Genomic DNA, 26948 nt, shown 5'->3' with positions numbered 1-26948 from the left:
TTGATTATGGTAAAATTAGGCGGGTAATAAATGAAATGGGCCCAAGTGGACCGGGTCAGAGAAATAGTTAAATAGGTAAATTCTAACGCAAAAATGGACGCACGTTTTGAAACAAAAGCCCAAACGGGTTAGGTTAGGCGGCACATTGCACAACCTCCACGTCACTCCCTTCGAAAAACACTCAAAACTGAATTACGTTATAATTTAATTAATTAAATGAAACAGAAGCCTTTGGTTTGGCCATCTCCACCTCTCCTCTCTATTTTCAACACGCCTTCCTGTCCTTTCACAACATTTTCTTTGTTTTCTTCTCTTTTCTCTTTATCTTTTAATTTTAATTTAAATCATTTTTTGTTGTTCGGTTTGTCTTCTTTCCTACATTTTTAAATTTTGTTTTACTTGCATCTGCAATTGAGGTTCTGGTCAATGCGGCTGGATTTCTTCCAGAAATTAGGGTTTTGATTTTCGATTTTAAGATTCGGGGGCTGTTGTTGCAAGTAATGTAGTTAATGAAACTGTTTATTTGTTTTTTTACTTTTATCATTATAATTTTATCCTCATTTTGGCTATTCTTTTATGTTTAATGTTAATAAATTGCTTTTATTTCAATATTTGATCATCAATTCGGTATAAGATCGATTGAAGTGAAGATCTTTTGACCTTTGGGCGTGTTAATTTGGAAAATCTGTTGATTATCGTCAAATCGACGATAAATCTGGGTATTAAAAACAAGCCAAAATCACCGTCAAAAACCACTAGATTGAGCTATTGCTCTGAGGTTTTTTGAAGAGAAATTGAAGATGGACCATGTGATTGGAGGCAAGTTTAAGCTTGGAAGGAAGATTGGGAGTGGCTCTTTCGGAGAACTCTATTTAGGTAATGGCTTAATGTGATTTCATTTTTTTTTTTTCAAATGTAGGTTTTTCCTTTTTTGAGTATTAAAGTTTTGTGTTTTCTGGCTGCTTGGTTGATTTGTAGGTGTAAATATTCAAACTGGAGAAGAAATTGCTGTTAAACTGGTATGTGATTTGTCCTTCGGTAGAATTAGAAGGATGGCTAATGACATTTGAATTGGGGCCTAAGTTTTGAATGTTGTTCTGGCTTTCATTGAGGAAGTTTTGTTTGGGTCTGTTCATGATTACGGCTTAGTTTTCCTTCTAAAATTATGATGTTGATTTGTTTGCTTGATTAAATTTGTATTATCATTTTTTGTCACTGGTGAGCTTTAGGAGTTTATGTTGTATTGTGTTCTTAGAAGTTGACATGTTTTGTTTTGATCATTGCCATCTGTTTTCATATTCTTTTTCTCAATGATATTTTTGAAGATATCTAGCTGGGTAGTAAAAAGAAAACTAAGGATGAATTGAACCCAAGGGATGGGTACCCATCCCTTGCTTGCCAATCAAGCGGTTCTATGTTCAAATTCCTTTTCTTTTAGGGTGCAATAGTGGTCCCATTCTAGAATTCATTGCACATGCTAGAGATTTCTTTATATTGAATAGATCAAGAACAGTGGAGATATTACTTCAAACTTTCATTGAACTTTTTGGAACTTTATTTTTCTTCATCTGATATTATCTGTCATCATTCACGATGATTGTGAAGTTGATGATTTCTTAGATGGTGCATCTTAATTTTGTTTAAACTTTTATGTTAATCCTCTATACTTAACCGTTTTCTCTCCTAGAGTTCCATGGTACTAGTACCTAATTATTTCTCTTGCAGATCCTTATTATTCGTTTTTTCCTCATTTGGTGATGAATTTCAGGAATCTGTGAAGACCAAGCATCCACAGCTTCACTATGAGTCAAAATTGTACATGCTTCTTCAAGGAGGAAGTATCTCTCTCTCTCTCTCTCTCTCTCTCTCTCTCTTCTCATTCTCCCCCACCCTGTTCACCCACACACACTGATACTGCCAATACATGCATGCACTCTCAAACAATTATATCACAGGAAAGGTGTTTATACTGACTAGACAATGAGGAAAGTATAAAATCACCTGCTAATAAATGTACACCTTGTATGTTTACACTCAAATTACACAGAAGTTATTTTATGCTGACTGTTTAGCTTGGGAGGTAAAACCTTTTTGTAGCTTGCTTTTTTATGATAACTAGAAAAGAAAGAACCTGGTTGGAGGGTAAAACCCTTCAGTGGCAGGTCTGATGGGAACCAAGATTCATAATATTTTTCTAGTCAAAGCTCCATCAATAACTTCCCAGTAGATCTAAATAGTCACTATTAGAGAATTATAGCTTATTGTCTTCCTATGTCTTCCATTTTCTATTAGATATCATCCCTATAGAGCTACATATTTTGAAGCTCATTATGTTTTCTCATAAATTTGGGTTTTCTATAATGAAGCGGGAATTCCCCATCTCAAGTGGTTTGGTGTTGAGGGGGACTACAACATCATGGTCATTGACCTGCTTGGTCCGAGTTTGGAAGATCTGTTCAACTATTGCAATAGGAAGTTTTCTTTGAAAACAGTGTTGATGCTAGCTGATCAATTAGTAAGTACATGCGACTCTTCTTTAATCAGAGCCTGATTCGGGAGCAGTTAAAAAATGTTTCTTGTTTTTGCTATATGTTCAGATTAATAGAGTGGAATACATGCATTCAAGAGGTTTTCTTCACCGTGATATAAAGCCTGATAACTTCTTAATGGGCCTAGGCCGCAAAGCAAATCAGGTACTTTTCCTAAGTGCTTCAGTTCACCTCAGCAAACTAAAGTTCCTTTACATGCTTATCAGATTGCAAGTTGTCTATTTTTTAGAATTCTTTGAAGATGCAAGTCCTCACTCTCTGATTACTAATCATCTGTGGTTAAAAAAAAGTTCATGCTACAGTTAGATTTTAGGAAACTTTATACTTCTGCTTTTAATAAAATAATCTCTCTGTCATCCTAATGCAGGTCTATATCATTGACTATGGCCTTGCAAAAAAGTATAGAGATCTTCAGACTCACAAGCACATCCCATACAGGTCCGTATTTATTGTTTCTTGTTTATGCATTCCCTTTCTTAAGTAGCTAGTTCGTAGGCATTGCTTCAAGATTTTTTCAATTTAATATAGAAAGCTGTGGAAAATTAGTCATCAATGTTGCATCAAATTAAGAATAGTTTACTGGTTAACACAACTTTATAATTGATGAATGAACATATATATTGTTTTTCTTTTGTTTGAAATTAAAGTTGAATTTTTGTTACTATCAACAAAAGGTCAAACGATGGCAATTACATTGGACCTAGTTAGGGAGGTTAAAGTTAGATACTATCAACCATGATTCAAACTTTTGATTTGATTAATTCCAAATTCATTGTAGATCAAGGTCTTTTTGAGTTGTCTGGTCAAGATTCATTGGTTTCTTTTCTCTTACCCAGCAGCAATTTTAGTTTTCATCTACTTTGATTTTCAATATCTGCATGTATACACATGTTTTATGCCAATCTTTGGCGCATTTCTGAATAGCATAAATCCTTTCTCTTCCTTATTTCCATTATTTGCTGCAGGGAAAATAAGAATCTCACTGGCACAGCTCGCTATGCAAGTGTCAACACTCATCTTGGTGTTGGTGAGTTATTTATGTGCAGTGATATATTTCCTTCTCAGTACAGGACTTAAAATTTCATCAGATTCAAATTTATTAGGACTCCCTCATAATTTTACTGTTCACTTTTTTTTTTCAGAGCAAAGCCGAAGGGATGATTTGGAGTCTCTTGGTTATGTCCTTATGTATTTCCTTAGAGGAAGGTTCAGTATGTTTGAACATTTTGAACTTGATGTTTGATACTTTTGCATTTGTAATTTATTTATACAATATTGTTATCACAGCCTTCCCTGGCAAGGACTGAAAGCTGGCACGAAAAAGCAAAAATACGATAAGATCAGTGAAAAGAAGGTGTCAACTCCAATAGAGGTGTGTTTTACTAATTTTCCCTCAAAATAAAGATTCCTTTGGAAAAAAAAAATCACCTTGAACCCATTGAGGAAATTTGATTATTCTGATTGAAAGTTTGACTCCCTGCCAAAGGGATGGCTGTTGCCTGATCCTATAATTTTTAAGAGCTTGGCATGGCATGGGAGCTGACAAGACAGGGTCAGGCTTGAAGTGTCTTAATGTCCATACTGGGATTGGACCCATGAATCCGACCTTTCAAAAGCTGTCCTTAATTTTTAATTCATAATAAAGTTTTGGCCTCTTCGCTAAAATATGTTATAAGTTTGTTTTATGTAAGCTGTCTATATGTGGCCATGTGGCCTAATTAGTTACTGGGATTAGATTCCAAGTTCTGACTATCAGCCTTGCTTATTGTTTATGGTTGTCAAACAGGTGCTTTGTAAATCATACCCATCTGAGTTTGTTTCATACTTTCACTACTGTCGATCATTGCGATTTGAGGACAAACCAGATTATTCATATTTGAAGAGGCTTTTTCGGGACTTATTTATTCGAGAAGGTGAACAACCAACCATGGCTGTGTTTTTTTTAATCTTTTCTAAATGTTTTCATTTTCTATTTTTGAGCTTCAGCCTCATCTGCCTGTAAAAGAAATTATTTTTGTATAATTTGCCTATAAATAAAAATGACGGGTATATTATTACTCAACAAGATACTTAAAATTTTTCACAATATTTTCACTTCTAAGATAACTTCTATAAGAGACTTACACTATACTAAACTGGTCTGTATCATTATATTTGCTGCTAGAGTCATCTGTATTTTTCATTTTGAATATGCAAAAGGTTTACAATGTTAAATTTGAAAAGGAAGGAGGTATAATTTTGTAATTGAATATAAAGTTATTAGGTATCTTTACCCATCCATGAACCTTAATTCTATGTATTAAGATATTTTTGGGGCAATATTTGTTATGCTATGGGCCTACCTTTTGGGTTTCTTTATTTGCTTCTTTTATCTGGTATGTATTTATATACACACTGCAGACACAGATAAGGTAGTTTATGACTATATTGTTGGCTCCTTTTTTAAAATATTTTCTCTTCCTATACAATTTCAGCTTCCTATCATAGTAGAAAATAAAAATAAGATTTTACTAGTGGAAATTGAGTTAGCTTTGCACTAGGTGTAATTTAATCACATATATACATATATATGTACATGGTTTTGGTGCAGGGTTTCAGTTTGACTATGTATTTGATTGGACTGTTTTAAAGTACCCTCAGATTGGTTCCAGCTCTAGAGGAAGGGTAAGCTCCTGCTAATGTGTTGGTGAGAATTTCTGTTCTCTCTGGAACATTACTTACTTCGTGTCTATTTTTCAGCATATCAGTGGGAAGGCGGCTGGAGCTCCAGGACCATCTGCAGAAAAACCAGAAAGGATATCAGGTTTGCTTTTTCAAAAATAATAATAATAATAATAATCTTATTTTTAATAAGAAATTGGGGTATTCGTCAAACAAAACTGTTTAAAGACTTTTGTGCAATGTACTAGGAGTCCTAAATAACAATTATGGAAGCATTAACAAAATCTTTAATGGTAATATCATGATCTTATTGTCTCATTCAGTTGGGAAAGAGATCCGAGACAGATTCTCTGGTGCAGTTGAAGCATTTTCCAGAAAAAATACATCTGCTACTCCTCATCGTGATCATACAAGACACAAGACATCAGAGGACTTGCCTACAACCAAGCATGTGGTAAATTTTTTATTCCTGCAGTAGTTAGCTAAATATCATGCTTGATATTGTACTTTTGGACAGTCTCTATTGCATATTAAAAAACCTAGTCTCAATATGATTAAGGGGAAATTATCATGAATTCCCTTAGAGTTCCTTATTATCTCGTCATCCACTGCTTATAAATCTTATTAAGCTTCCTTATAATCATCAAAACTACCTTATAAGAGAGGGATTTCCATAAAAAATATTTATAAACAACCTTGCCTACAGGGGTGTTTATAATAATTTCATAAAACACTGGATGACAGCGAAAGTTGAGGATTCCTTAGAGAGGTCCAATAATAAATGCCCATGATTTCATCACTTCTGCAGTTCTATTTCATAGAACTTATAATATTCTGTGTAGGTTTGGAAGCACATGTTACTACCAAGTTTTGTTATATGTAGACTTCTTTTTTTAGTTTGGCTTCTAATGAAATCTGTTTATGATTGCTAATAACAAGGAGGCAATGTTTCTAGATTCCCTGCTTGTAAGCTTATTTTTTTTAACTGAATCCTGCATGCAAATTAATTAGCCCAAGGCTTTAAATCTTATATTCAGAAAATTTATAGATTTATGAGAGAATTGAAAGCAGTAGTATGGTTTTCTCTTCTTTTTTTTTCCCTTTGCCAATATTGAAATAAACCACCAAGTTGTTCTCTCATTTGTAGTTTTTTCTGCTTTGTTTTCTAGAGAGAGGCCATTAGTATTGTGTTTTAACATTTTGATGAAGGTTTTTTTTTTTTAAATTATTGTCAGAATCCTGATCCTGATAAAGGACGAAGTTCATCTCGATATGGCAGCACTTCAAGAAAGGCTGTTATCTCAAGTAGTAAGCCAAGTTCATCTGGTGAATTCAGTGAGTCCCGCACTACCAGATTTATCTCAAGCAGTGGTAGGTTGTCTACCACTCAAAGGACCCAACCTGGACATGACTCCACACAATCTTCTTTAGTCCGCACTTCAGGTGGTAGAAGCAATCGTGATGATCCACTTCGAAGTTTCGAAATGCTCTCAATCAGGAAATGAGTAAATGGATGTGAGAATACATTGCATAAGCATGTATGAGTACTCTTCAAAGCGGAGAATCTTACGACTTATACTCTCTTTTGTATATGGGATATTAGCTAATCAACGCCATAACGTTTCATTTCACTCAGACCACATTTCCTGAGTCCGTCTGTACCTCCTACATCTGCATTCCTTCTTTCGTTCAATTTTTTTGGCACCGCTGGAGCTTCAGGCAGGCAAGCCATTTTAACGAGTTCTAGAATCCAAGAAAGAGGAAGTTTATGTCATGAAATTTTATTTTCATATAAGACTTGAGTAGCTGTAATAAATACTGTTTTTTACATGTTACCTTTGAGACCAAGATTGGTAATTAATCTATGTACTTGTTTAAGTAAGAATTTTCTTTCTGATGTGCTTTTGAATTTGTTTGCTCAAATCCAGTCGATGCTAGAACATCACTAAAAGCTGATGCTTTTTTCTCTATTCAAGGTAAGGGCAAGTGGAGCTTAAGTGATAGCCATGTTGTGCATGATTATGTCGAAGTTTTTGAGTAGTACTCAGCTTCTTGTAACTTTTAGCTTGTAAAATTGGTGTTTATAGTAACATCTTAGTATGACATTTACAAAGCCTTAACTATTGACAGTGTAAAACCTTGCAGAGATGAAAATGCAGGTGGAAGCATGAATGAAGTTGAAAAAATGGGCCTCATTCAGAAGTCTTCAGCTCATGGATTTCTGAGAGCTGCCGACCGCTTCTCAAGCTCATCAATGCCCGAACTGCAGAGAGAAATAAAATCTGAGTTAACAAATAGACAAGACATGTGAAATGTTATATTTTTTCACTTCTCACGAGTAAACAAAGTTCTGATCTGTTCATTGATATAGTTTTCATTTATTTTTCACGCCAAACTGTTTTCTCTACCACTTTCAAAACCTTGTACCCAAAATTGGAAAATAGTGCCAAGGCAGCAAAGATGGAAGCGGTGGGAAAGCCGGCACGTGGCCAAGTGCAAGTGTTGTCAAGTGTACTTCACCACCAAGTTGATACATAATTGATATCATAAACTATACAAAACATAAAAACCATCTCAAGTTTGCAATGTTTGACTATAACAAACAGGCAGTTAGATGCGTTTGCCCACAGCTAGGAATTTCTTTTTCTTTGTTATGGGTAAAACTAACAATTATCCTCTTCATCTCCCCGGGTATCTTATTTGATTCAGATTTTGCAATGATCCGAATCCATCAAATCTCTTTGATTGATCTTTCAGGTAGAGTGAATAGGGAACCCTCTTGATGGGAGTAGAAAAAACAGATATCATAATACAAATGCTATGCAGACTTTCAGAGTGCCACAAATGATAATCGACAGCATTTTCATGGAGGAAGGCATCACGTTGAAATATCATTAGCAGTTCCAGAAAAGGTCTCAGAATAATAATGAATAACCAAAAAAACCAAGTTGGCAGTTCCTCGTATCAATCAATACATTAACGAAATCAAATTGAGACAGTAAAATCTGAACAAAAACATTATACTCTATGACAAATTTCTAAGCTGCTGTCTCCTTCTTGAGTTTTGCAAGCTCCTGTCGAATAAGTCCACCTCTCTGCAGCCCACAATTATAAAATACATAAGGAACTTGCAATTGATGTTTATGAAATTCTACATCTCAAAAAGCAGATGAAAAAATTTATCTTTTCAACATCCCTGAACAATTCATATACAGCACTAAATTCCAAATAATGACCTAACTAGCACTCATATCAAATCTTGTATGGAGGTTGCTGCAATTTTTAATTCCAGCTAAAGGGATTCTGGGGCCATGGAATTTGAAGGCTCTGAATATATTAACCATACAAGTAACAGGAAGCTGTTTGAGAATTTGAATCAAGGAAGTGCAGCAGAAAAGAAATGAAGAAATTCACTTTCAAAAAGATTGCTTGCTTAATACAATCAGTAATGACCCATATAATAAAAGATAAAATTATAAGCTCAGCTTTTTACAATGCCACACAATCGTGAGTTTAAAGCAAAGACTAAACATCTCAACAATAGCATACCTTGATCTTTGCCAACATGATCTTGAACCTATCAAAATCATTAAGAGAGGCTCTTCTTTGCTGCACAATTAGCTTCCTGCCCCAGGAGCTATTCTCCCATTTACTCTTAACATCTGCCACGGTAGGATAAAAGATTTAAGGGAACACACAAGCAGGTTAAGCAGAAAACAGAAAAGAAAACAAATATTTTCAATCATGGCACTCACCGGCCTTCTCCATGGCTTCAATCAGAGTCTTCTTCCTGGGAACTCTTTTGATGTCAATCTTAATATCTGTAAGTGAAAGTCTCTTAAAGTTCATTTGGCTCCTCACCATATCCGGTGCATCAACAAGAGCCTAAAGCACGGTAACAAAAATTACTATCACGCCAAACCAATTTAACCTAATCATAATATACTAACGAGATGTAAAATCAATTAGAAATCAAATTATCATCACCCCAAAAAACCTCTCATAAGAAAGACATTGACAAGCAGAGTCTAGGGCACAAGAGATAATGTAATGTATACAGATCCAAGCTAAATTTTATCCAAAACTCCGCAACAAAAACCATCAAAATTTTCTAAATTGGTAAGAAACAATAATCAGATTTATGTGTACCAATATTTTAAGCAACGAGCAAATAAAATGAAGTACCCTGTTTTGGTCGATGACATCAACGATGACGACGAGCTTCCCATAGTCCTTGCCGTAGTTAACCAGCGCCACTCTTCCTATCTCCACGTACCTTTTGAACGGCTAGTCTCATTTCATGAAAAAAAATCGAATTATTATTATAAATTTATAATAAAAAAACATTTTAGATGAAAGTGACCAAATCTATAAGTAACAGATCCAAAGGGTTCTAGAAACCGCTCACCATCTTCGAAGATCTAAGAAGAAGAAAGGCAGTGAAGCGATGAGTTAAGCAAGAGGCTCTAGTCTAGGGCTTGCAAAGTTCAGTTATACTAGGGTTTTTCACTATGATCAGGTACAAACGAGTCTACGTTAGAATTTCTATATTCGAATTTTATTGGTCAGAAGTTAATAGATAAATGCCGAAGATTAGATTTCTGCATTTGTTACCCTCTATTTCTATGTATTTACATTCTGGTATAATGTAATTATTTATCAATAAAATTATGTATACCTATTTTTGATACACAATTTATGTACGCAGATGAGGTGTTATCATGTGATTAGATGTTTCTTTATCATATGATGACACATGTTTTAAAATCACCTAATTATATGATAACACATCACTATATACATAAATTATGTATCAAAAATTGATACACATAACATTACTCATTATTTATTCGTCATTTTGTTGGTTATACTTTTAAGCCAAGTTTTAGCGGAATTTCAAAATTCCATCCACACTAGTTTAAAATTTCACTCAAGATTTAAAAAGTTATATTTTCTCTCAATCTCAATTTTTCAAGCAATCTCTCTCTCTCTGGTAATCGACAGCCTCCAGCTGTCTCTCTTCTTTCAGTCTCATCCTCATCAGAGAAGACGAAACTTCATCTATACAAACTTGTCTTCGTCCTTCGAAAATCCGGTCTCGTTGTCTTCATTGCTCAAAGATTCTCTCTCATCATTGATTCGGTCTTGTCGTCATTTTGGTCTCATCGTCACTCGAAGATCCAGTCGCATTGTCACTCGACGAAGATGCTTTCCTGTCTTCGTCAATTTGTCTGTACGATTTCCTTTTTGGAGTTGTGCTGATTTCTGTTGTTTGAATTTCTGCTTTGTTATTTCACAGGATGGCAAGCTTCATTCTCCTAAAATGATCATTTGGATATAGCAAAGTGCTTAAACGAATCCAAAGAGGGGTACCTTTCTTTCTTTTTTAATATTTTTTCTTGTTTTATTGGGCATTCTCAAGTTTTAGTCTGCATCTCTCGTAGCACTCTATTATGAAGACAGACTCTCGGTAAAACTTCTAGAGTGCTCAATCAGGATCCGTCCCAAGTTGGCAAGAAGTTGTTGGAGCCCGTCAACATGAGTTTCTTTCAACCTTCATACTTAGATTGTTATACTGCCAAACTTCCTTCCATTCTTTGAGGTGTATTAAATGACTAATTTTAGTGACAAATGATAAGTTTTCATACTGGCGTTTTTCGCTAATCTGCTGTATACTCTGCTAGCATGTGGGATGATCCTTTTAATTTGTGAAATGAAGTACGTGTAGAGTATTTGCTTACTTGGATCCATGCTGGGGGATTCATCCTTCAACCAAACGGTTAGTATGGGAGTTCTTGTTGGGTTGCTTTGATCCCGAGAGCACCTTTGATGAACGAACTCAACTGAGGCAACGCAGGAGGTAATGTCTTCCTTTAAATTATAAATTTACTCGCATATGAGTAAATGAATTTGAGCACTATGGCAAATAAAATGAACGCTCTATGGTCTCCTTCCATATTGGTTTTCACCTGAGCTGTACATGTGTTCTGGAAACTATATATGATTAGACAATACTATGAGTTTATGTGCCTTTATGTTGTCAAGCTGCATTGGCTGCTTTTGCATGAGATACATATTTCTCTTTTTTTTTTTTTCACAAAGCCGATGCACAAAACCATTACATTTTCTCAAACAAGCATATATATATATATGCATGCTTACATTTCTCTCCACTTAAAAAAATCCTACACCTGACATATCTAGTATAGTAATTATGGATCAGATTACTTTACCTTAAGATTTATCCATTCAACCAATTTAAATGGGTTCCAGGATTTAAAAAAAGAAAATGAAAGTCAAAACATGGCTTCCGATATTGGCAGTGGAAAGAAAATTACAGCAGCTATTGCGTCCGATGATGGGCAAACATTACAAGATTCTTCAGCAAACAATGATTCACAAGATCAGGATTGGCAAGTAAATAGTGCTATTTCCAACAAAAAAGTGCTTCAATGGATGCTCTGCTTGCCTCAAATTGGTATGTTATGTGGTGTATAATTTTATTTCCACTGAATTTGTATGGTTATTTTCAGATTATATTTTGTTTTTTGTTAACCCTTTTTTTTAGTAGTCAGTACAACTAAGTTCATCCTCTGGAATGCAGGATAGCAGGAGCTCCAGAACACAAGGAATCATCCCAATGACATGCCCAATAATCTCATCAGTGTAGTAAACGACAAACAGCTAAAGCAGTATAGAAAGTTTGAGAAAAACTGCGTAGTGTGGAGTTTTTCTTGTAGCAACTGTTGTTGACACTAAAAATAAGAAACTTTTTTAAGGAGGCCAAGGGGTCTGGATGATGTTGTCAAGGTCTTTCCCTCGTTTTTAAAACATTCGTAACACTTCCCCCGTCTGTTGACATACTGGAATTTGTTTGAAGAAGCTTTTACAATTGATCTTTTCTAGTAAATTAAACAATAATTTGGATCCTCTCTTGATTAGAATTAATTTTATTTCAGGAATCTTGTGTCATCATATCCACTATTCCTCATGTGTGGTCAAGATTTTTCCTTTATTCTATGTTTTTTTCTTAACCACCAATCGGCATTCAGCTGCATTGCAATTTCCTGAGATTTTGGTATGCTTTTCATGGATGTTGTTTTGATTGCCAGTATTCTCCATCTTTGATGAAAGTTTCAGCTTCTGCAGCATTACAAGCTTTTCCAGGTGTTCCTGGCGTCAAGAACGTATACTTTCATTTTACCATTTTACGCTGCCACATAAATTTATATTTAGAGCAATACACACAGGTTGGCATCGTCTGAAGAACACTGAGGTACCAACCATTTTGTGATGTAATTGCTGTAACAAATCTCATTTTAATAAAATTCAATTCTTCAAAATATCTCGAAGGCCAAAAGATTGTTTCCCACCCAGGGCTTACCGAAATTATAAATTTTTATCCTTTTAAGTTTTAAAATCCAAATTTCAATCCTCATTTACTTTTGTTAGTGAATTATGTCAAGTGAAAGGATAAAATTGTTCTTTTATACAGATTTTTTTGCTTTATTTTTTACCAAAATAATGCATGTTTGAAGGGTAAATTGTAATTTTCAAAAAACTTAGGGGCGTTTAAAAAATTTTTCATAGAGTTTTGGAAAAGTTTGACTATATTTTTAAAGTTTTTTTAAATTTTAATATCTTTACGATAGTTTTAAAGGATTATAATTATATTCAAAAGAATGGAACAAAATTTAATATTTAAAAATTGATTAAAATTTTTATAATTTTACAACTTCAAATAATAAATTTATAAATCCATAATAATATATCGATAATTCAATATTTATATTAAATATAAATAAAATTTTGTAATTTTAATAAAAAGACAAGCTAATTATTTATTAAAAAAATCAAATAAAATGTACTAAAAATAAATAAATAATAGATAAAAATTCAACCTTAAAATTTAAAAATAAAAATTTGTTATTTTATCAAACTTTTTATTTAATAAGATTAATCAAAAGAAATAATTTTTTACTAAACTCATATAAGGTGAGATGACTTATTTGCACACGTACGCACCTCCCGTTTTTCTTGAACGCCGACCCATTTCTCACGTGGATGTCTAGAAAGTCTCCTGCCCACGCACAGCATGATAGGTCAAGTCCAACCAAAAACGACCCATAGGCGTGTCGTATCCTGTTGTAATTAATTGATGATCTAGAAGGAATACGACTGAATAGACTAGGCATGGAATAAGCAAGAATCACGACTATCCTGCTATTATTCAACATTAACTTTTGGGTGCTGCCAACGAACCTTTTATTTATTTTATGGCCAAACGACTATTTCCCACCCAAGGTTTAGCGTTTTCTCAAAAGTCCCCCCTTTAACTATGGAAACACCAAACACCCACCCATAATCGATTAGATTTAACCAAACTCTAATGATGGTGGTAGGGGTAAAATCATTATTTTTGCTATAATATTGAAAATAAACTAAAATAGAATCTAATTTTACCCCCCTAAACTTTAAAAACTAAAATTTTCCTCCACCCTAAGTTTTAAAAAATGGCAGTTTCACCCTAGGGTTTGGTTTTGAAATCTCCGGCGACCTCTTCGGCTCCGTTGCCGACGGCCGCTCCCTCCCAAAGCAACCTCTCCTTCCGGCGATCTCTTTTCTCCCATTTGGAGGTCCGATCGACGCCTGGAGACGCTGTGGGAGACGAAGAACTTCGTCGGGAAGACGAAGTCCTTCGTCTTCCCAGATGAAGCCGACGTCGTCGTCTTCGTCTGGGAAGACGAAGAACTTCGTCTTCCTGACGAAGTTCTTCGTCTCCCACGGCGTCTCCGGGCGTCGATTGGACCTCCAAATGGGAGGAAAGAGATTGCCGGAAGGAGAGGTTGCTTCGGGAGGGAGCGGCCGTCGGCAACGGAGCCGGAGAGGTCGTTGGAGATTTCAAAAACAAACCCTAGGGTGAAACTGCCATTTTTTAAAACTTAGGCGGGGGAAAATTTCAGTTTTTAAAGTTTAAGGGGGCAAAAGGAGATAAAATTTTCAGCCGTTAGGGTTTGGTTAAATCTAACTGACTATGAGTGGGTGTTTGGTGTTTCCATAGTTAAAGGGGGGACTTTTGAGAAAACGCTAAACCTTAGGTGGGAAATAGTCGTTTGACCTTATTTTATTTTTAAAAGGCTTTTCTTTTTGAATTTGATCTCTTTTCTTCCCTCTTTATTATTAATTTTATAGTTAAAAAATGGCCCAACGACTATTTCCCACCCAAGGTTTGATGTTTTTTCAAGTTTTCACCCTTTAATTATAGAAACATCAAACACCTACCTATAAGGTTGGATACGAGCCGAGCCGAGCTCGAACAGGACCCAACTCGTTTTTGGCTCATTTTCAGTGAGCCCAAGCTCGGGCTCAGGCTCAGGCTCGGGCTCGGGCTCGGGCTCGCACGAGCTCGCTAAACATATGTTCGTGTTCGGTTCGTTTCATAATTTTAGTATTCGGGTTCGTGTGTTTGGGCTCGGGTTCGCTTTAGGCTCATATTTCCAAGGAAAAACGGCGTCGTTTCTTCTTTGAAATAAATGTTTTTTTATTTGAGTGTTCGGCTCGCGAGCCGAGCTCTGCTCGCTTAACCAATGTTCGTGTTCGGGCTCGTATTCGTTTTTGCTTAAAATTCAGGCTCGCGTTCGGGCTCGGGCTCGGGCTCGTTCAAGGCAAGCTCGGGTTCGGGCTCGTTCTAGCAAAGCTCGTTTCGAGCCCGAACAAGCTCACTTCGAATCCACCCCTACCTACCCATGACAGGTTAGATTTAATGAAACCCTAACGGTGGTAAGGGTAAAATCATTATTTTCTCTATAATATTAAAAGTAAACTAAAATAGAATCTATTTTACCCCCATAAACTTTAAAAACTAAAATTTTCCCCTAGCATGAGTTTTAAAAAATTACAGTTTCACCCTAGGGTTTCGTTTTGAAATCTCCGGCTACATCTTTGGCTCCATTGCCGACGGCCTCTCCCTCCCTAAGCATCCTCTCCTTCTGACAATCTCTTTCCTTCTATTTGAAAGTCCGATCGGCGTCGGAAAAGCGGTGGAAGACAAAAAACTTCATCGGGGAAGACGAAGTTCTTCGTCTTCCCAATTGTCGTCGTCTAGGAAGACGATCGTCTTCCCAAACGAAGACGAGACGACTCGTCATCCTCTGGGAAGACGAGTCGTCTTCATCTGAGAAGACGATTTCTCTTCCTAGACTACGTCTCTCTACGTCGGATGGGTTAGGGTGGAGTTGAGGGGGGCCGTCGATGGAAGAGAAACCGTCGGGAGGGGAAGACAGTCGGCGATGGCACTGGAGAAAGTGAAAGGGTTTGGAAATAAACCCTTGGGGGGAATACGATCTTTTCAAACTTTGCTTAGGGAAAAAATATTAGTTTCTAAACTTTTATGGGAGAAAATGAGATTAAATTTTCAGGTATTAAGGTTTCATTAAATATAACCGACTATATATGGATGTTTAATATTTCATAATTAAAGAGTGGAAACTTGAGAAAATATCAAACCTTGGGTGGAAAATAGTGGTTTGGCCTTAAAAAATTCTCAAATAATTTGGCATCTTGCTTTTGAAAACGTCATTCACGAGGCTGAATAATTTTTTAATTTGTTTGATTCCTTACGATCCACCCACTATTTTTTAATTGTGTATTGTTCATTAATGGCCGGAGACTATTTTCCACTCACAGGTTTAATATAAAAATAAAAATAAATATATATGTATATAATTAAAAAATTAAGAATTTATAAGTAAATTATTTTTTGTTAAATTTTTTATTAAAAATAAAATTATTATTTTATTATTAAACTCTAATAATTTACATCATTTTTTTTCTTAATTTAAAAATATATTAATTTTTTTTTAGAATTAAGTTTTGAAAATTTTGCTTTTTTTTTTTTAGTTTTTTCTTCTTTGTCCAATGATTGAAGAAAGTTCCCACTGTCAGTCAATTTTCTTACCATGACTTTCTCCCACAGTTAGCTTTCATACTGAAGAAGTTTTGCTGAATGAAGACAAACTATCTTCATTCAATAAAATGACGGAGACAAAGATAAATTATCTTTATCTGATAAAAAAATATAAACGATTCATTATTCGGTTGACAACAGAAACTTTCTCCGTCACTGGAGAAAAAAGAAAAAACTTAAAAAAAATACATTTTTTAAAATTTAATTGTATAGGAAAATTGTTATTTTTTTAAATTAAAAGAAAAAATGATGTAAATTTTTAAAGTTTTAGGGTTTAATAGTAAAAATAAAAATTTTATCATTATTTCTAACAAAAATTAATTTATAAATAAATATTTAAATTTTTAACCTCTTATAAATATATATTTATTTTTGTATTAAAAGTTGCATAGCCTTCATTGATTTATCCATTAAAATGCCAAAATCACACGCCACCATTTCAAGCTTCAAACGGCTTTCTTGTTTCTTCAGCTCCTATAAAGAAACCCCTGTATCCCATCTAAACAAGACATAACCAGTTCTCATAAGCCCATCTAAACTTGTCGTCTTCATTTCTACATGGTAACCAATCAGAGTCACCAGCCCACCTAACTGAACTTGTCTTCTTCCCTTTTCAACTCAATACTCAACACAGCACGAAAGCTTAGAGAAAGATTAACAACTATGACTGAAACAGGAAGAACGAGTCATCCTTTACTAAGAGGTGGAAGTAGAGTGTTTAAATTTCGTCATGATTTTTCTTCAGCTCAGATCCAATCTCTGGCTGCCATTTGTGAAACTATCATCCCTTCCTTGCCAATTGACGCCATCAACAAGGAACACTTGGATAACCAGGCTGTTGTATCCTTCTACAAAGCTTCTGCCTCTCAACCTCCAATTCCTCACGAGGTAATTAAATATGTTTCCTTTTCATGGTTGGTTGGTGGGTTTACCTGGGACTATTAAATACTTCTTTCTCAAGTTTTAATTCCTTGGAATTTTCTGATGGGTTCAATCAATATAAGCACAACAGTCTTTTGGGAGGTATTTACTAACGTAAGATGTAACTGCTTCACTCATTATTCACCTGCACACAGAGAGACAGCTTTCTTCGAACTTATCCGTTTCTTTTTTTTTTTTTTTTGGTTCCTGCAAACAGGTAGCAGGCTTTTTGGTGAAGAGGGCTCAACCAAAAGCTGTGTTCGTTGTGAAATTGATTTTGACGCTTCTGTCATTCAGATTGGGAACATTATTGCTTTGTGGATATCATTGTTTAGATTGGAAATGGCCCTTCATTCACAAATTTTCAGAAATTCCTGTAGAAAGGAGAGAAATAATTCTCAAGAAATGGTCCAGGGGAAAGTTTTTGTTGCCTCCAAGAGTAGCGTTTGTGATGATCAAAGTTTTCTGCTTATACATCTTCTTCTCCAGGGTAATTGTTTTTTCTAATCAACTACTCATCTTAGCTTTCATTTTCTTTCTGTTAGTAGATTACAGTTAGAATACTTTAGATTCCATCTAACTTCACTTTCCAGTAACGTAAACACATCAGCTTGACTTTTTGCACTGGCTTTTTTTTCTGGTGATCAAGTTGATTCTTAGTCCGGACCAGCGGCCTGCAACTTTTCTAGAAAAAGACAAAAATGAAAACAGGGAAAAAAAGATGAAAATATAATTCTGAAAAGTATCAAAGATACCCGCTCTGCTATTAATATTTTATCAATATTCTGGGCTGGCTTTTGCCTGCACGGTGTATTTACCTTGAAAACAGAGTGTTGTGATCATTGCTATTTGCCTTTTTAATTTTTGTGAAATTCTTCTATTGTCAGTGTTGTAATCAAATTCTGATTGCTTTCATTTTCTCCTTTCAGACCGATGAAAACTCAGAAAACCCGGCATGGAAAGCAATTGGATACCGTGCAGACACCAGGGAGACATTGAAGAGACCCAAAGAGGAGAGACCTCTTCATAAGGGGGTTATAGAAACCATGTATGAAGATGACCTAACGCTTCGCCAGAGTCTCCTCCGAAAGGGCCTTGAGGTGACGGAAGATCCAGAAGAAAACGCCTACGAGATCATATGTGATGTTGTAATCGTTGGTTCTGGTTGCGGTGGAGGTGTTGCAGCCTCAGTTCTTGCAAGCTCTGGTCAAAAGGTACTTGTTCTCGAGAAAGGGAACTACTTCGTGGCTGAAGACTACTCTTCTCTGGAAGGTCCCTCCACGCTTGAGCTATATGATGCTGGTGGATTTCAAACCTCTGATGATGGGAATTTTATGATATTGGCTGGATCAACAGTGGGTGGAGGCTCTGCTGTTAATTGGTCTGCTTCCATCAAAACACCAGATTTTGTTCTCAGAGAATGGTCTGTGGATCACAAGATTCCTCTTTTCGGGAGCTCTGACTATCAATCTGCCATGGATGTTGTCTGGAAGAGGATCGGCGTAACAGAAAAATGCAATCGGGAAGGATTTCAAAATCAAATCCTCCGAAAAGGGTGTGAGAATCTTGGTTTAAAAGTCGACTCAGTTGCAAGAAATTCATCAGAAGATCATTATTGTGGTTCTTGCAATTATGGTTGTGGAACTGGAGAAAAGAAAGGAACTGATACTACTTGGCTTGTCGATGCAGTGGAAAATGGTGCAGTGATTCTAACAGGGTGTAAAGCCGAGAAATTTATATTGGTAAACAACAACTCAAGTAAAAGTAAAAAATGTGTGGGAGTGATTGCAACATCTTTGAATAAGAACATCACAAAGAAGCTGAAAATTAAGGCAAAAGTATCAGTTTCAGCTTGTGGGTCTCTCTTGACACCCCCTCTAATGATATCCAGTGGTTTGAAAAATCCAAATATCGGCAAAAACCTGCACCTGCATCCGGTTCTGATGGTTTGGGGATACTTTCCAGAGTATATCACAGAATTCAAAGGCAAAATTTACGAGGGCGGAATCATCACTTCGATCCATAAGATGATTTCAGAGGAATCTACCTTTAAAACAATCATAGAAACTCCTGCACTTGCACCAGCCTCTTTTGCAGCACTATCTCCCTGGACTTCAGGGCGTGAATTTAAGGAGAGGATGGTTAAATATGGAAGAATCGCTCACCTATTTGCATTGATCAGAGATGAAGGTTCAGGAGAAGTTAAAACAGAGGGTATAATCAAGTATAATTTAAAACAGACTGACAAAGAAAATTTTAAGACTGGGTTGAGGCTGGCTCTGAGAATTTTGATAGCAGCCGGAGCCGTAGAAGTGGGAACTCTCCGGAGTGATGGGCAGAGAATAAAATGTAAAGGGGTGAAGGAGGAAGAGTCGGAGGAGTTTTTGGACAGTGTAGACGCCGTTGGAGGGCTGAATTCAAAGAACGAGAACTTTGGAGTATATTGTTGTGCACATCAAATGGGAAGTTGCAGAATGGGTGTGAATGAGGAAGCGGGCGCTGTTGATTTGAATGGTGAAAGTTGGGAAGCAGAAGGGTTGTTTGTGTGTGACGGCAGCGTTTTGCCAACTGCAGTTGGAGTGAATCCGATGATCACCATTGAATCTACTGCGTATTGCCTTTCCAGGAAGATTGCTGAGTTAATGCAACAAACATAATAATCCCAAAATGATTCTCTCTGCAACCCATTTTCCTGTTTATTCAAATAAAAACACTGAGATTTTTTTTTTTTTTGGTTAGAATATTTTCACTTGCGTAACACACGTCCAATGTATAAATACAAAGCATAAACGTGGCAAAAGAATTCAGGTAATTAGTTTGCTCATGACTACACTTCAACTAACAGGCTTTCCCTTCAAGTAGGGCTGCTGCTAAGCAAACACTAGAGCTATAAAACTTTGTCTTCTTCAACTTTGGAAAAATCTCACAACACAACAGGAAAAAGAGAAACAAAGATTAATAAAATACAATGAAGGGAAGAGAGAGTCATCCTCTTCTGGAAGTCGAGTGTTTAATTTTAGTCATGGGTTTTTTTTTTTTTTTTCCTTCAGCTCAGATTCAATCTCTTACTGCTATATGTGAAACCCTTATACCTTTTTCCCCATTTGATACCATCGATGAACAACACTCTGATAACAAGGCCATTCTTTCATTCTATACAGCTTCTGGTTCTCATCCACCAATCCCTCAGGAGATAACTCGATTTTCTATTTTTTAACTCATCTAAATGGGAAACAGTAGCAGAAATACTGATGAAGAAGGATCAGCCAAAAGCCGTATCCAACTTGGTAAATACAGAAACAGACAAAAAATAATACGTAAATTATATGGATATAATATAATAAATAATGAAAAATATGTGTATAAAAAAACCCGCTAAAATTTTCATACAGAAAAAGTATGAAACGTGTATATATGAATTTAATATGATAAGTTTTAAAAAATATGATAATATCATAATAATTTTAATACTTTTCATTAATCTCTCGTTAAAAATCAATATCACAATTAAAATGTAAAGTATTTAATTAATTATTAAACTTAATATAACATAATATATAATTAAAATTTTTTGTATAATAAGTAATGCATCAGTCAATTAGGAAAAACAAACAAATTAATTATCTTGAATTTTATACTTATCAAAATAAATCTTTGTACATGTTATAGGGGAGGAAAATACAAAATTAGAATTTAGAATTAAAAAATAAATATTGTTAATTTTTTTTAAATGATAATAACATTTTTATAAATAATTAAAAATAAAATAAATAATTTTATATTTTAAATTTAATAAAATATTAAAAAATATAATATATGATTCACGTTTAATATAAAAAAAAACGTCAAATATACGTTTTATACGTTTTGGATTTAAAATTTTTTTTGAACTTGTTTAATATAATATGGAAATGTAAATAATTCACGAATTTACTAACTGAGAGCTGTATAGGTAGTAGGCAGAATTCTGACACTGCTTTCATTTTGATTGGGCACGGCACACTATTGCTTTCTGGGTATCTTGCTTGGATCGGAAATGGCCCTTCATGCACAAGTTCTTAGAAATTCCTGTGAGAAGGAGAGAAGAAATTCTCAAAAAATGGTCAAGGGATACCTGTAGGAGTAGCATTTGTGATGATCAAACTTTTCTGTTTATACACCTTCTGCATGGGAATGATGCTAATTTATGATTCACTTCTTACTTTCCACTTCTATTTGTTGTATTATACTATTATATTGAGGGTTTATAAACCTGTAAGGTAGGAAAAACTGTTTCTTTTCAATTTATCAAGTTGATTTTTAGTATTGTGTATTACTAATCCCATATCCCAAATTTTCTGGGAAAACGTAACAGTAAAACCGAGGAGAAAAGAAAAAAGTATAAGATTTTTCTGTTTAAAGAATCTCTCTAAATTGATCTTAGCCAGAGAAAGAAGGGTTGTTATCAGGATTATTTTGCTTGTAGTTTTCTGAGATATGTAAGTGGCCAAACTAAGCATTTTGGTTTTGGGAATTTAAGGAGAATCATGTTGACTTTTGATGCTCAATATGGATTTAGACTCTGGAGTGAGATTGATATCCATTTTGTCCCTTTTCTATTTCCAGGTATATGCCTTTGTGTATTAGTTAATGGAATTTATTTGAATGCTTCTGAGTTTTTCGTTGAACTTATTGCGCCAACAGTTATGAGAAACTATGGTATTTAGCGAAGCACTTCGTTGAACTTTTATTTCTCCATTTGCGCAGACTGATGAACACTCAGAAAGTCCAGCGTAGCAAGCAATTGGATATAGTTCAGACACCAAGGAAACATTGAAGAGACCGGAAGAAGGGCGATCTCTTGGACAGGGAATTACAGAAAACATGTCTGAAGATGACTTGACATTACTCGAGTGCGTCATCCAAAAAGGCCTCCAGGTTATTGTCGAGCCAGAAGGTGTGGCGTTACAGTGAGTCATGGACACTAAAAAGAATAATTTCTAATCAATTCAATTCAAGTCTTTTTAAGATTAACACAAAAATAATTGGAATCAGATTATGATAAAAGGATTTTGATAATATTCTAACTTGGATCAATCTAAATTAAAAGTCTCTGACTTAATCTAATACAATTCGAACATGAAGATAACGCAAACTGTGGTCTATAAATAAATAACAAAATATTATCTTATTATCTATAACCAAACCAATCCAAAGAAAATAACACAAATGCTTATTATCATTCTATTGTTTTACCATCCACTTTCTCGTGCCACTTCCGCTGGTCGAAAATACTACAAAGACAACTCTACAATCAACATATAAAGATTTCATCGCATCTTTTCTTTATTTCATTTCCAGTCAAGATCAGTCTACACTCGCAACTTTAAAACTTCATTTCAGAGAGAATGGAATTTGGTACCAAAAAGAAAGAGAAACAAGTGAATGCAGAATATTGGCAGAAATACTCGGACGAATTTGGTTGCGCTACATAAATTATCTTAAAAAACACAACCCCGTTAACCAGGAGCTATCAATTTTGACAGGCAGCAAAAGAATGTTTTCTCCGTCCTGCTTTATCATCAGCAAAGATTGGATGGGATTCTTTATATCAAAATTCGTAACAACTCTAAAATATATGAAGAATAGGAACAGACTTGTATTTTTGATTACTCATTTGACAGTTGCTTTGACTGCTTTTTCAGCAGCATCATCCAGATCTTCCGCTGTTATTAGTGTCATACCACTTTCCTGCAGAGTCATTAGTTGAAATGAGTACCCATTTAAATTGTCAACTCAAATAACTTTTGTTCAAAAATTTCATATTGGATCTGATTTCTCATTCAAAAGAGCTTTCACATCAGAGAAATTTTACATTTACCTTCAGTATTCTCTTTCCCTGGTCAACATTGGTGCCTTCAAGACGAACCACCACTGGTACTTTTAGGGCAACCTTGTATAATCAACCAAATGAAGATAATTGTCAGTAATAACTCTGAAGATAATTGAAATATTCAATGTTGGCCTCACCAACAAATTCTCCTTTGTTCTTCGCTTTTTCATTTTATTGGAGAAAATAGGTCAAATTCTACACTCACTCCCTCTTCTATTTCATTTCCACTTATTTCAATATTAGAATTTATTTAAAAAGTTGGGGAAAAACAAGGCAATAGTTTTAGAATGAATTAGGGACTGAAAATACAAATTCATGGATCAAAAAAGGGAGATAGTTTGAAAAGCAGAATGTTTGTGTTTAATACCGAGATCTGAACCTAAAACCTGTCTGATATATAATTTTCAACCGCTTTAAATGGTAGAAATTGGTGAATGAAATTCAAAATAATTAAATGCACTGCTTACCTGTTTGGCAGCATTGACAATTCCACCCGCAATTACATCACATTTCATTATTCCTCCAAAAATGTTCACCAAAATTGCTTTGACTTTCTCATCAGAAGTTAATATCTTAAATGCCTCAACCACCTGTTCCACATAATTTGTGAGTCTAATAATGAATTAGTCTGCAACAGACAGCACCCATATAGGACAAAGGAAAAAAAAAACAACACAGCCGGATGGTCACATGAGCCTGCTTAATCAAAATCACTGTCAGTGCACAATAGCAACATGATAAAAGGAGTAAAAAACAGAGTCCTGAATCATTACCTGCCCTTCAGAAGCATTCCCACCTACATCTAGAAAATTGGCAGGAGTTCCCCCATGTAATTTGATTATATCCATAGTAGCCATAGCTAATCCAGCACCATTCACCATGCAACCAATTTCACCATCTAAGCCTATGTAATTTAAATCTGCTTTGGCAGCAGCCACCTGTATGAAGAAAAGGAGCACAACCAAAAAGTGACAAATACAGCATCACACCACCGTTCAGTTGTTCTTATGCACTTAAGAATCTTTATAATTGACTAAAATATCATCTTCATGTAATCCATTCTTAGGTTGCAAATTGATATCACAAGCAATTAAGAAAAGTCATTCCATATGAATAGTAAGATAAGCAGTAAATATATCCTAACCTCTCGAGGATCCTCCTGTGATGGATCACGCATAGCAAATATCTCTTTCTGCCGGAAGGCAGCGTTATCATCAAAGTTCAATTTAGCATCAGCAGCTACCAACTGGTTGCCAGAAGTCTCTGCAAGGGGATTAATCTGCTCCAAGGAATAAAGATTAGAACTAAGATATCCACTGGTAAATATAAAAGCTAACGGAGAGATTATATGTCACCCCAGTATATGTCAAATAGCACTTGTGACCCAAACAAAAAATAAACAGATAAGGACAACTGAAATATAAGAAAGTTTATGCTCACTTCCAGTAATGTGCAGTCACACTTGCAAAATAGTTCATACAATTTCTTCACTTGTTCAATTGCATCCTTTCTATCAGCAACCTTGGGTGACAAACCATCTACAACCTTAGCAGCATCATCATCTGTGATTCCTTTGAAAACATCAATAGGTACCTAACAGAAATAAAAGATGTGTCAGCAATACCAATATGGAAATTTGATGGTCATGCTAAATCTGCAAAGATAAAAATGAGGATATAACCTTAACAATCATGTCAGGATATTTCTCTGCAAGATCTTCAATGCTAGTTCCTCCCTTGCTACAGCCAATTATTAGCTGAATAACAGGTATGGAAACATCTTTAATACAAGACAAAGTAAGAACAACAGATATGATGCTGACAACCCTGAATGAAATAGAGATGATTAATTGTCCATTCAAAATGAATATAAGGTTTTTACACTAGGTTTGGTAACATACTGGACCAGCAGTATTACGATCCAAAGTGATAGCAAAGTACATCTCATTGACAAGAGACAACTTTTCACAAAGATAAACCTGTAAGCAAAAATATATATCTATTAAATGAGATTCAAAGACATAAATGTAACATATCCATCTAAAGATGAAAAATTCTAATAGTAATAATGCTGTTCACAAAGAAAACTAAAATAAAACCATCATTCACTATGAACTGACTTTATATAAGTGAACAATAAACCAATAATTCACTTAAAACACATATATCGATTGTGACCTCAAGAACTAGAAATAAGCCCAAAGAAAATCAGAAGTATAACTTAATGTAATATGAATATTTTGTTTCCTAGCAAAACTGCCAATATGTGCCCTCAATGAATATGAGCAAGACTGTTTGCTGAAATGTAAGTATCTGGAGGGGAAACCAACCTTGCTGACAATTTTTCCTTGTGGACCAGTTTGTTTGGTGACAAGTATCTGCCCAAGCATCTTTCCTGTAAGCAACAAAATCATAAGATGCAGATTGTACAATACGGAAGAAAGGCATCAATGTATAAAGTCAGTGAAGTAAAATGAAAGTTTCTTTCTATAGAATAAAGAACATTTTATCCTTATAGAAAACTCCCAGAAGCAGAAATCTCAAGAAAGCAACATGTAATGACAGTTGAGGAATTGAACCAAATTGGTCAGCCTAGACTCTAGGGTTGATTCAATTTGATTAGTCAGGGTTTATTTTTCTAATCTTATATCGCATGATTTGATGTGTTACAACATGAACCTGGGATCAATTGTTCTTTACAAAGTGAAAGAAACTCTGTTTTTAGTTGATATTTCCAAGTACCGAAGGACTTTAGGAAAAGCACCAAAAGTACTTGACTCAGTCCCAGAACAGTGAGATGTGAGTTCAAGAACTGATTTCAGAAGGTCTGAAAGAGTATTATCGCATATAAGAACTTCTTTATAAATTGCACAAGTCTATATTATATCCTCGTCCAATGCAAACAAGCCTACCATAGAACAAAAACAAACCAAAGAAGAAACAAAATCATGTTATAACCGAACAAAAAAATCGTCATTACCAGCTATATCTTCAACCTGGTCAGCCTTAACAATGTGAACTCCACCCTTAAGACCGGATTTAAATGTTCCCAGACCTCGTCCACCAGCCAAAATTTGGCTCTTAACCACCAGCTACACCAAAAGCAACGTTAGCATTACTATCTTTTCGTTAAAACTTGCTTTTTAACAAATTCAAGAGTAAAAATTATAAAATTTCAAAATTGATATTCCACTATATCCATTATTTCAAGAGTTCATAAATTTTGCACAATTACCTCGCTTTCATTAGGAAAAACATCCTTAATAGCCTTTTTGACTTCATCAACAGAAGAAACAGCGACACCTTTCGGGACATTGACTCCATATTTGCCCATCAACTCAGCTCCCTGATTCCAAAACACGAAAAGTTATCAACTTTCACGTTCAATCAACGCTGAGCCAACATTTCTGAACAATAACAATCCTTAAAAATTCTAACTATCACAAAGATCTAAAAAAGGTGCGCTGTTTTATGTACTGTCAAAATTGCTCCCATGTCTGAGTAGGGAGAAGAAAATTTAAAAAAAATGTAAATAGGATATCAATTGATGTACGTAAGAATAAGTGTATATGAGGAAGGTGAGGGCGAGAAAGGAAACCTGGTACTCGTGGATGTTGAGACGGCGTAACTGGTGGTGCTCCCATTTGCCGGCGACGGAAAGAGAGCGAGAGACAAGCTTGTTCAACAATCCTCTCACCATGAGGCTCTGATTGAGAAGATTTCGGAAACTGAGATATAGGCCAAACAAAACCCTAACGAAGAGAAAACAGAGTGTGCGGGTTCGCCAATCAAGTTAACGAGCACGAAAATGAGGAAGAAAGAGCAACGGGAAAGAACCCTATAAATAATGATAATAATAATAATTATTATTATAATTATTTTTGGGTAAGTATTATTATTTTATTTATTCCCTTGCATTTTGAGTTTTTATGCAAATCTGCCCTTTTAATTCAAAATATTTTGATCTCATAGGACCCCGA

At 35.1% G+C, this 26948-nt stretch overlaps 4 protein-coding genes and 1 long non-coding RNA gene across 6 annotated transcripts; 3 read left to right on the top strand and 2 right to left on the bottom strand.

The window, feature by feature from the left end:
• The first annotated feature begins 212 nt into the window (after positions 1-212).
• LOC123223260 (casein kinase 1-like protein 6) lies at positions 213-7092 on the top strand. Its single transcript, XM_044646397.1, has 15 exons — positions 213-497; positions 635-876; positions 979-1019; positions 1769-1838; positions 2367-2515; positions 2598-2693; positions 2917-2987; positions 3515-3576; positions 3692-3755; positions 3837-3921; positions 4336-4462; positions 5140-5213; positions 5289-5352; positions 5534-5664; positions 6446-7092. The coding sequence occupies exons 2-15, from the start codon at positions 801-803 to the stop codon at positions 6713-6715; spliced, it is 1380 nt and encodes a 459-aa protein (XP_044502332.1). The 5' UTR covers positions 213-497; positions 635-800; the 3' UTR covers positions 6716-7092.
• A 984-nt stretch (positions 7093-8076) lies between these two features.
• On the bottom strand, positions 8077-9773 carry LOC123223261 (60S ribosomal protein L14-1-like). Its single transcript, XM_044646398.1, has 5 exons — positions 9619-9773; positions 9396-9497; positions 8966-9095; positions 8760-8872; positions 8077-8305 (listed from the first exon to the last, which is right to left on the bottom strand). The coding sequence occupies exons 1-5, from the start codon at positions 9619-9621 to the stop codon at positions 8249-8251; spliced, it is 405 nt and encodes a 134-aa protein (XP_044502333.1). The 5' UTR covers positions 9622-9773; the 3' UTR covers positions 8077-8248.
• A 425-nt stretch (positions 9774-10198) lies between these two features.
• LOC123223263 lies at positions 10199-12156 on the top strand. The gene is made up of 3 exons (XR_006503776.1): positions 10199-11070; positions 11484-11688; positions 11815-12156. It is a non-coding gene; the product is annotated as an uncharacterized LOC123223263 (long non-coding RNA).
• Positions 12157-16600: 4444 nt separating this feature from the next.
• On the top strand, positions 16601-19909 carry LOC123222579 (long-chain-alcohol oxidase FAO2-like). Its single transcript, XM_044645424.1, has 3 exons — positions 16601-17064; positions 17315-17587; positions 18027-19909. The coding sequence occupies exons 1-3, from the start codon at positions 16840-16842 to the stop codon at positions 19752-19754; spliced, it is 2226 nt and encodes a 741-aa protein (XP_044501359.1). The 5' UTR covers positions 16601-16839; the 3' UTR covers positions 19755-19909.
• Positions 19910-22531: 2622 nt separating this feature from the next.
• On the bottom strand, positions 22532-26819 carry LOC123224547 (succinate--CoA ligase [ADP-forming] subunit beta, mitochondrial). Of its 2 annotated transcripts, XM_044648270.1 has the most exons (12): positions 26567-26819; positions 26204-26314; positions 25949-26060; positions 25299-25363; positions 24870-24947; positions 24651-24725; positions 24410-24562; positions 24114-24248; positions 23743-23907; positions 23437-23559; positions 22958-23029; positions 22532-22827 (listed from the first exon to the last, which is right to left on the bottom strand). In XM_044648270.1, the coding sequence occupies exons 1-12, from the start codon at positions 26666-26668 to the stop codon at positions 22750-22752; spliced, it is 1269 nt and encodes a 422-aa protein (XP_044504205.1). In that variant the 5' UTR covers positions 26669-26819; the 3' UTR covers positions 22532-22749. The 2 variants fall into 2 exon arrangements, with proteins under 2 accessions (XP_044504205.1, XP_044504206.1); XM_044648271.1 differs by lacking the exon at positions 24870-24947.
• Positions 26820-26948: the final 129 nt, after the last annotated feature.

This window comes from Mangifera indica, chromosome 8, assembly GCF_011075055.1.
Source record: "Mangifera indica cultivar Alphonso chromosome 8, CATAS_Mindica_2.1, whole genome shotgun sequence".
Classification (NCBI taxonomy): domain Eukaryota; kingdom Viridiplantae; phylum Streptophyta; class Magnoliopsida; order Sapindales; family Anacardiaceae; genus Mangifera; species Mangifera indica.
The sequence above is the reverse complement of the archived record's forward strand: the minus strand, read 5'-3'. Positions and strand labels throughout refer to the sequence as shown.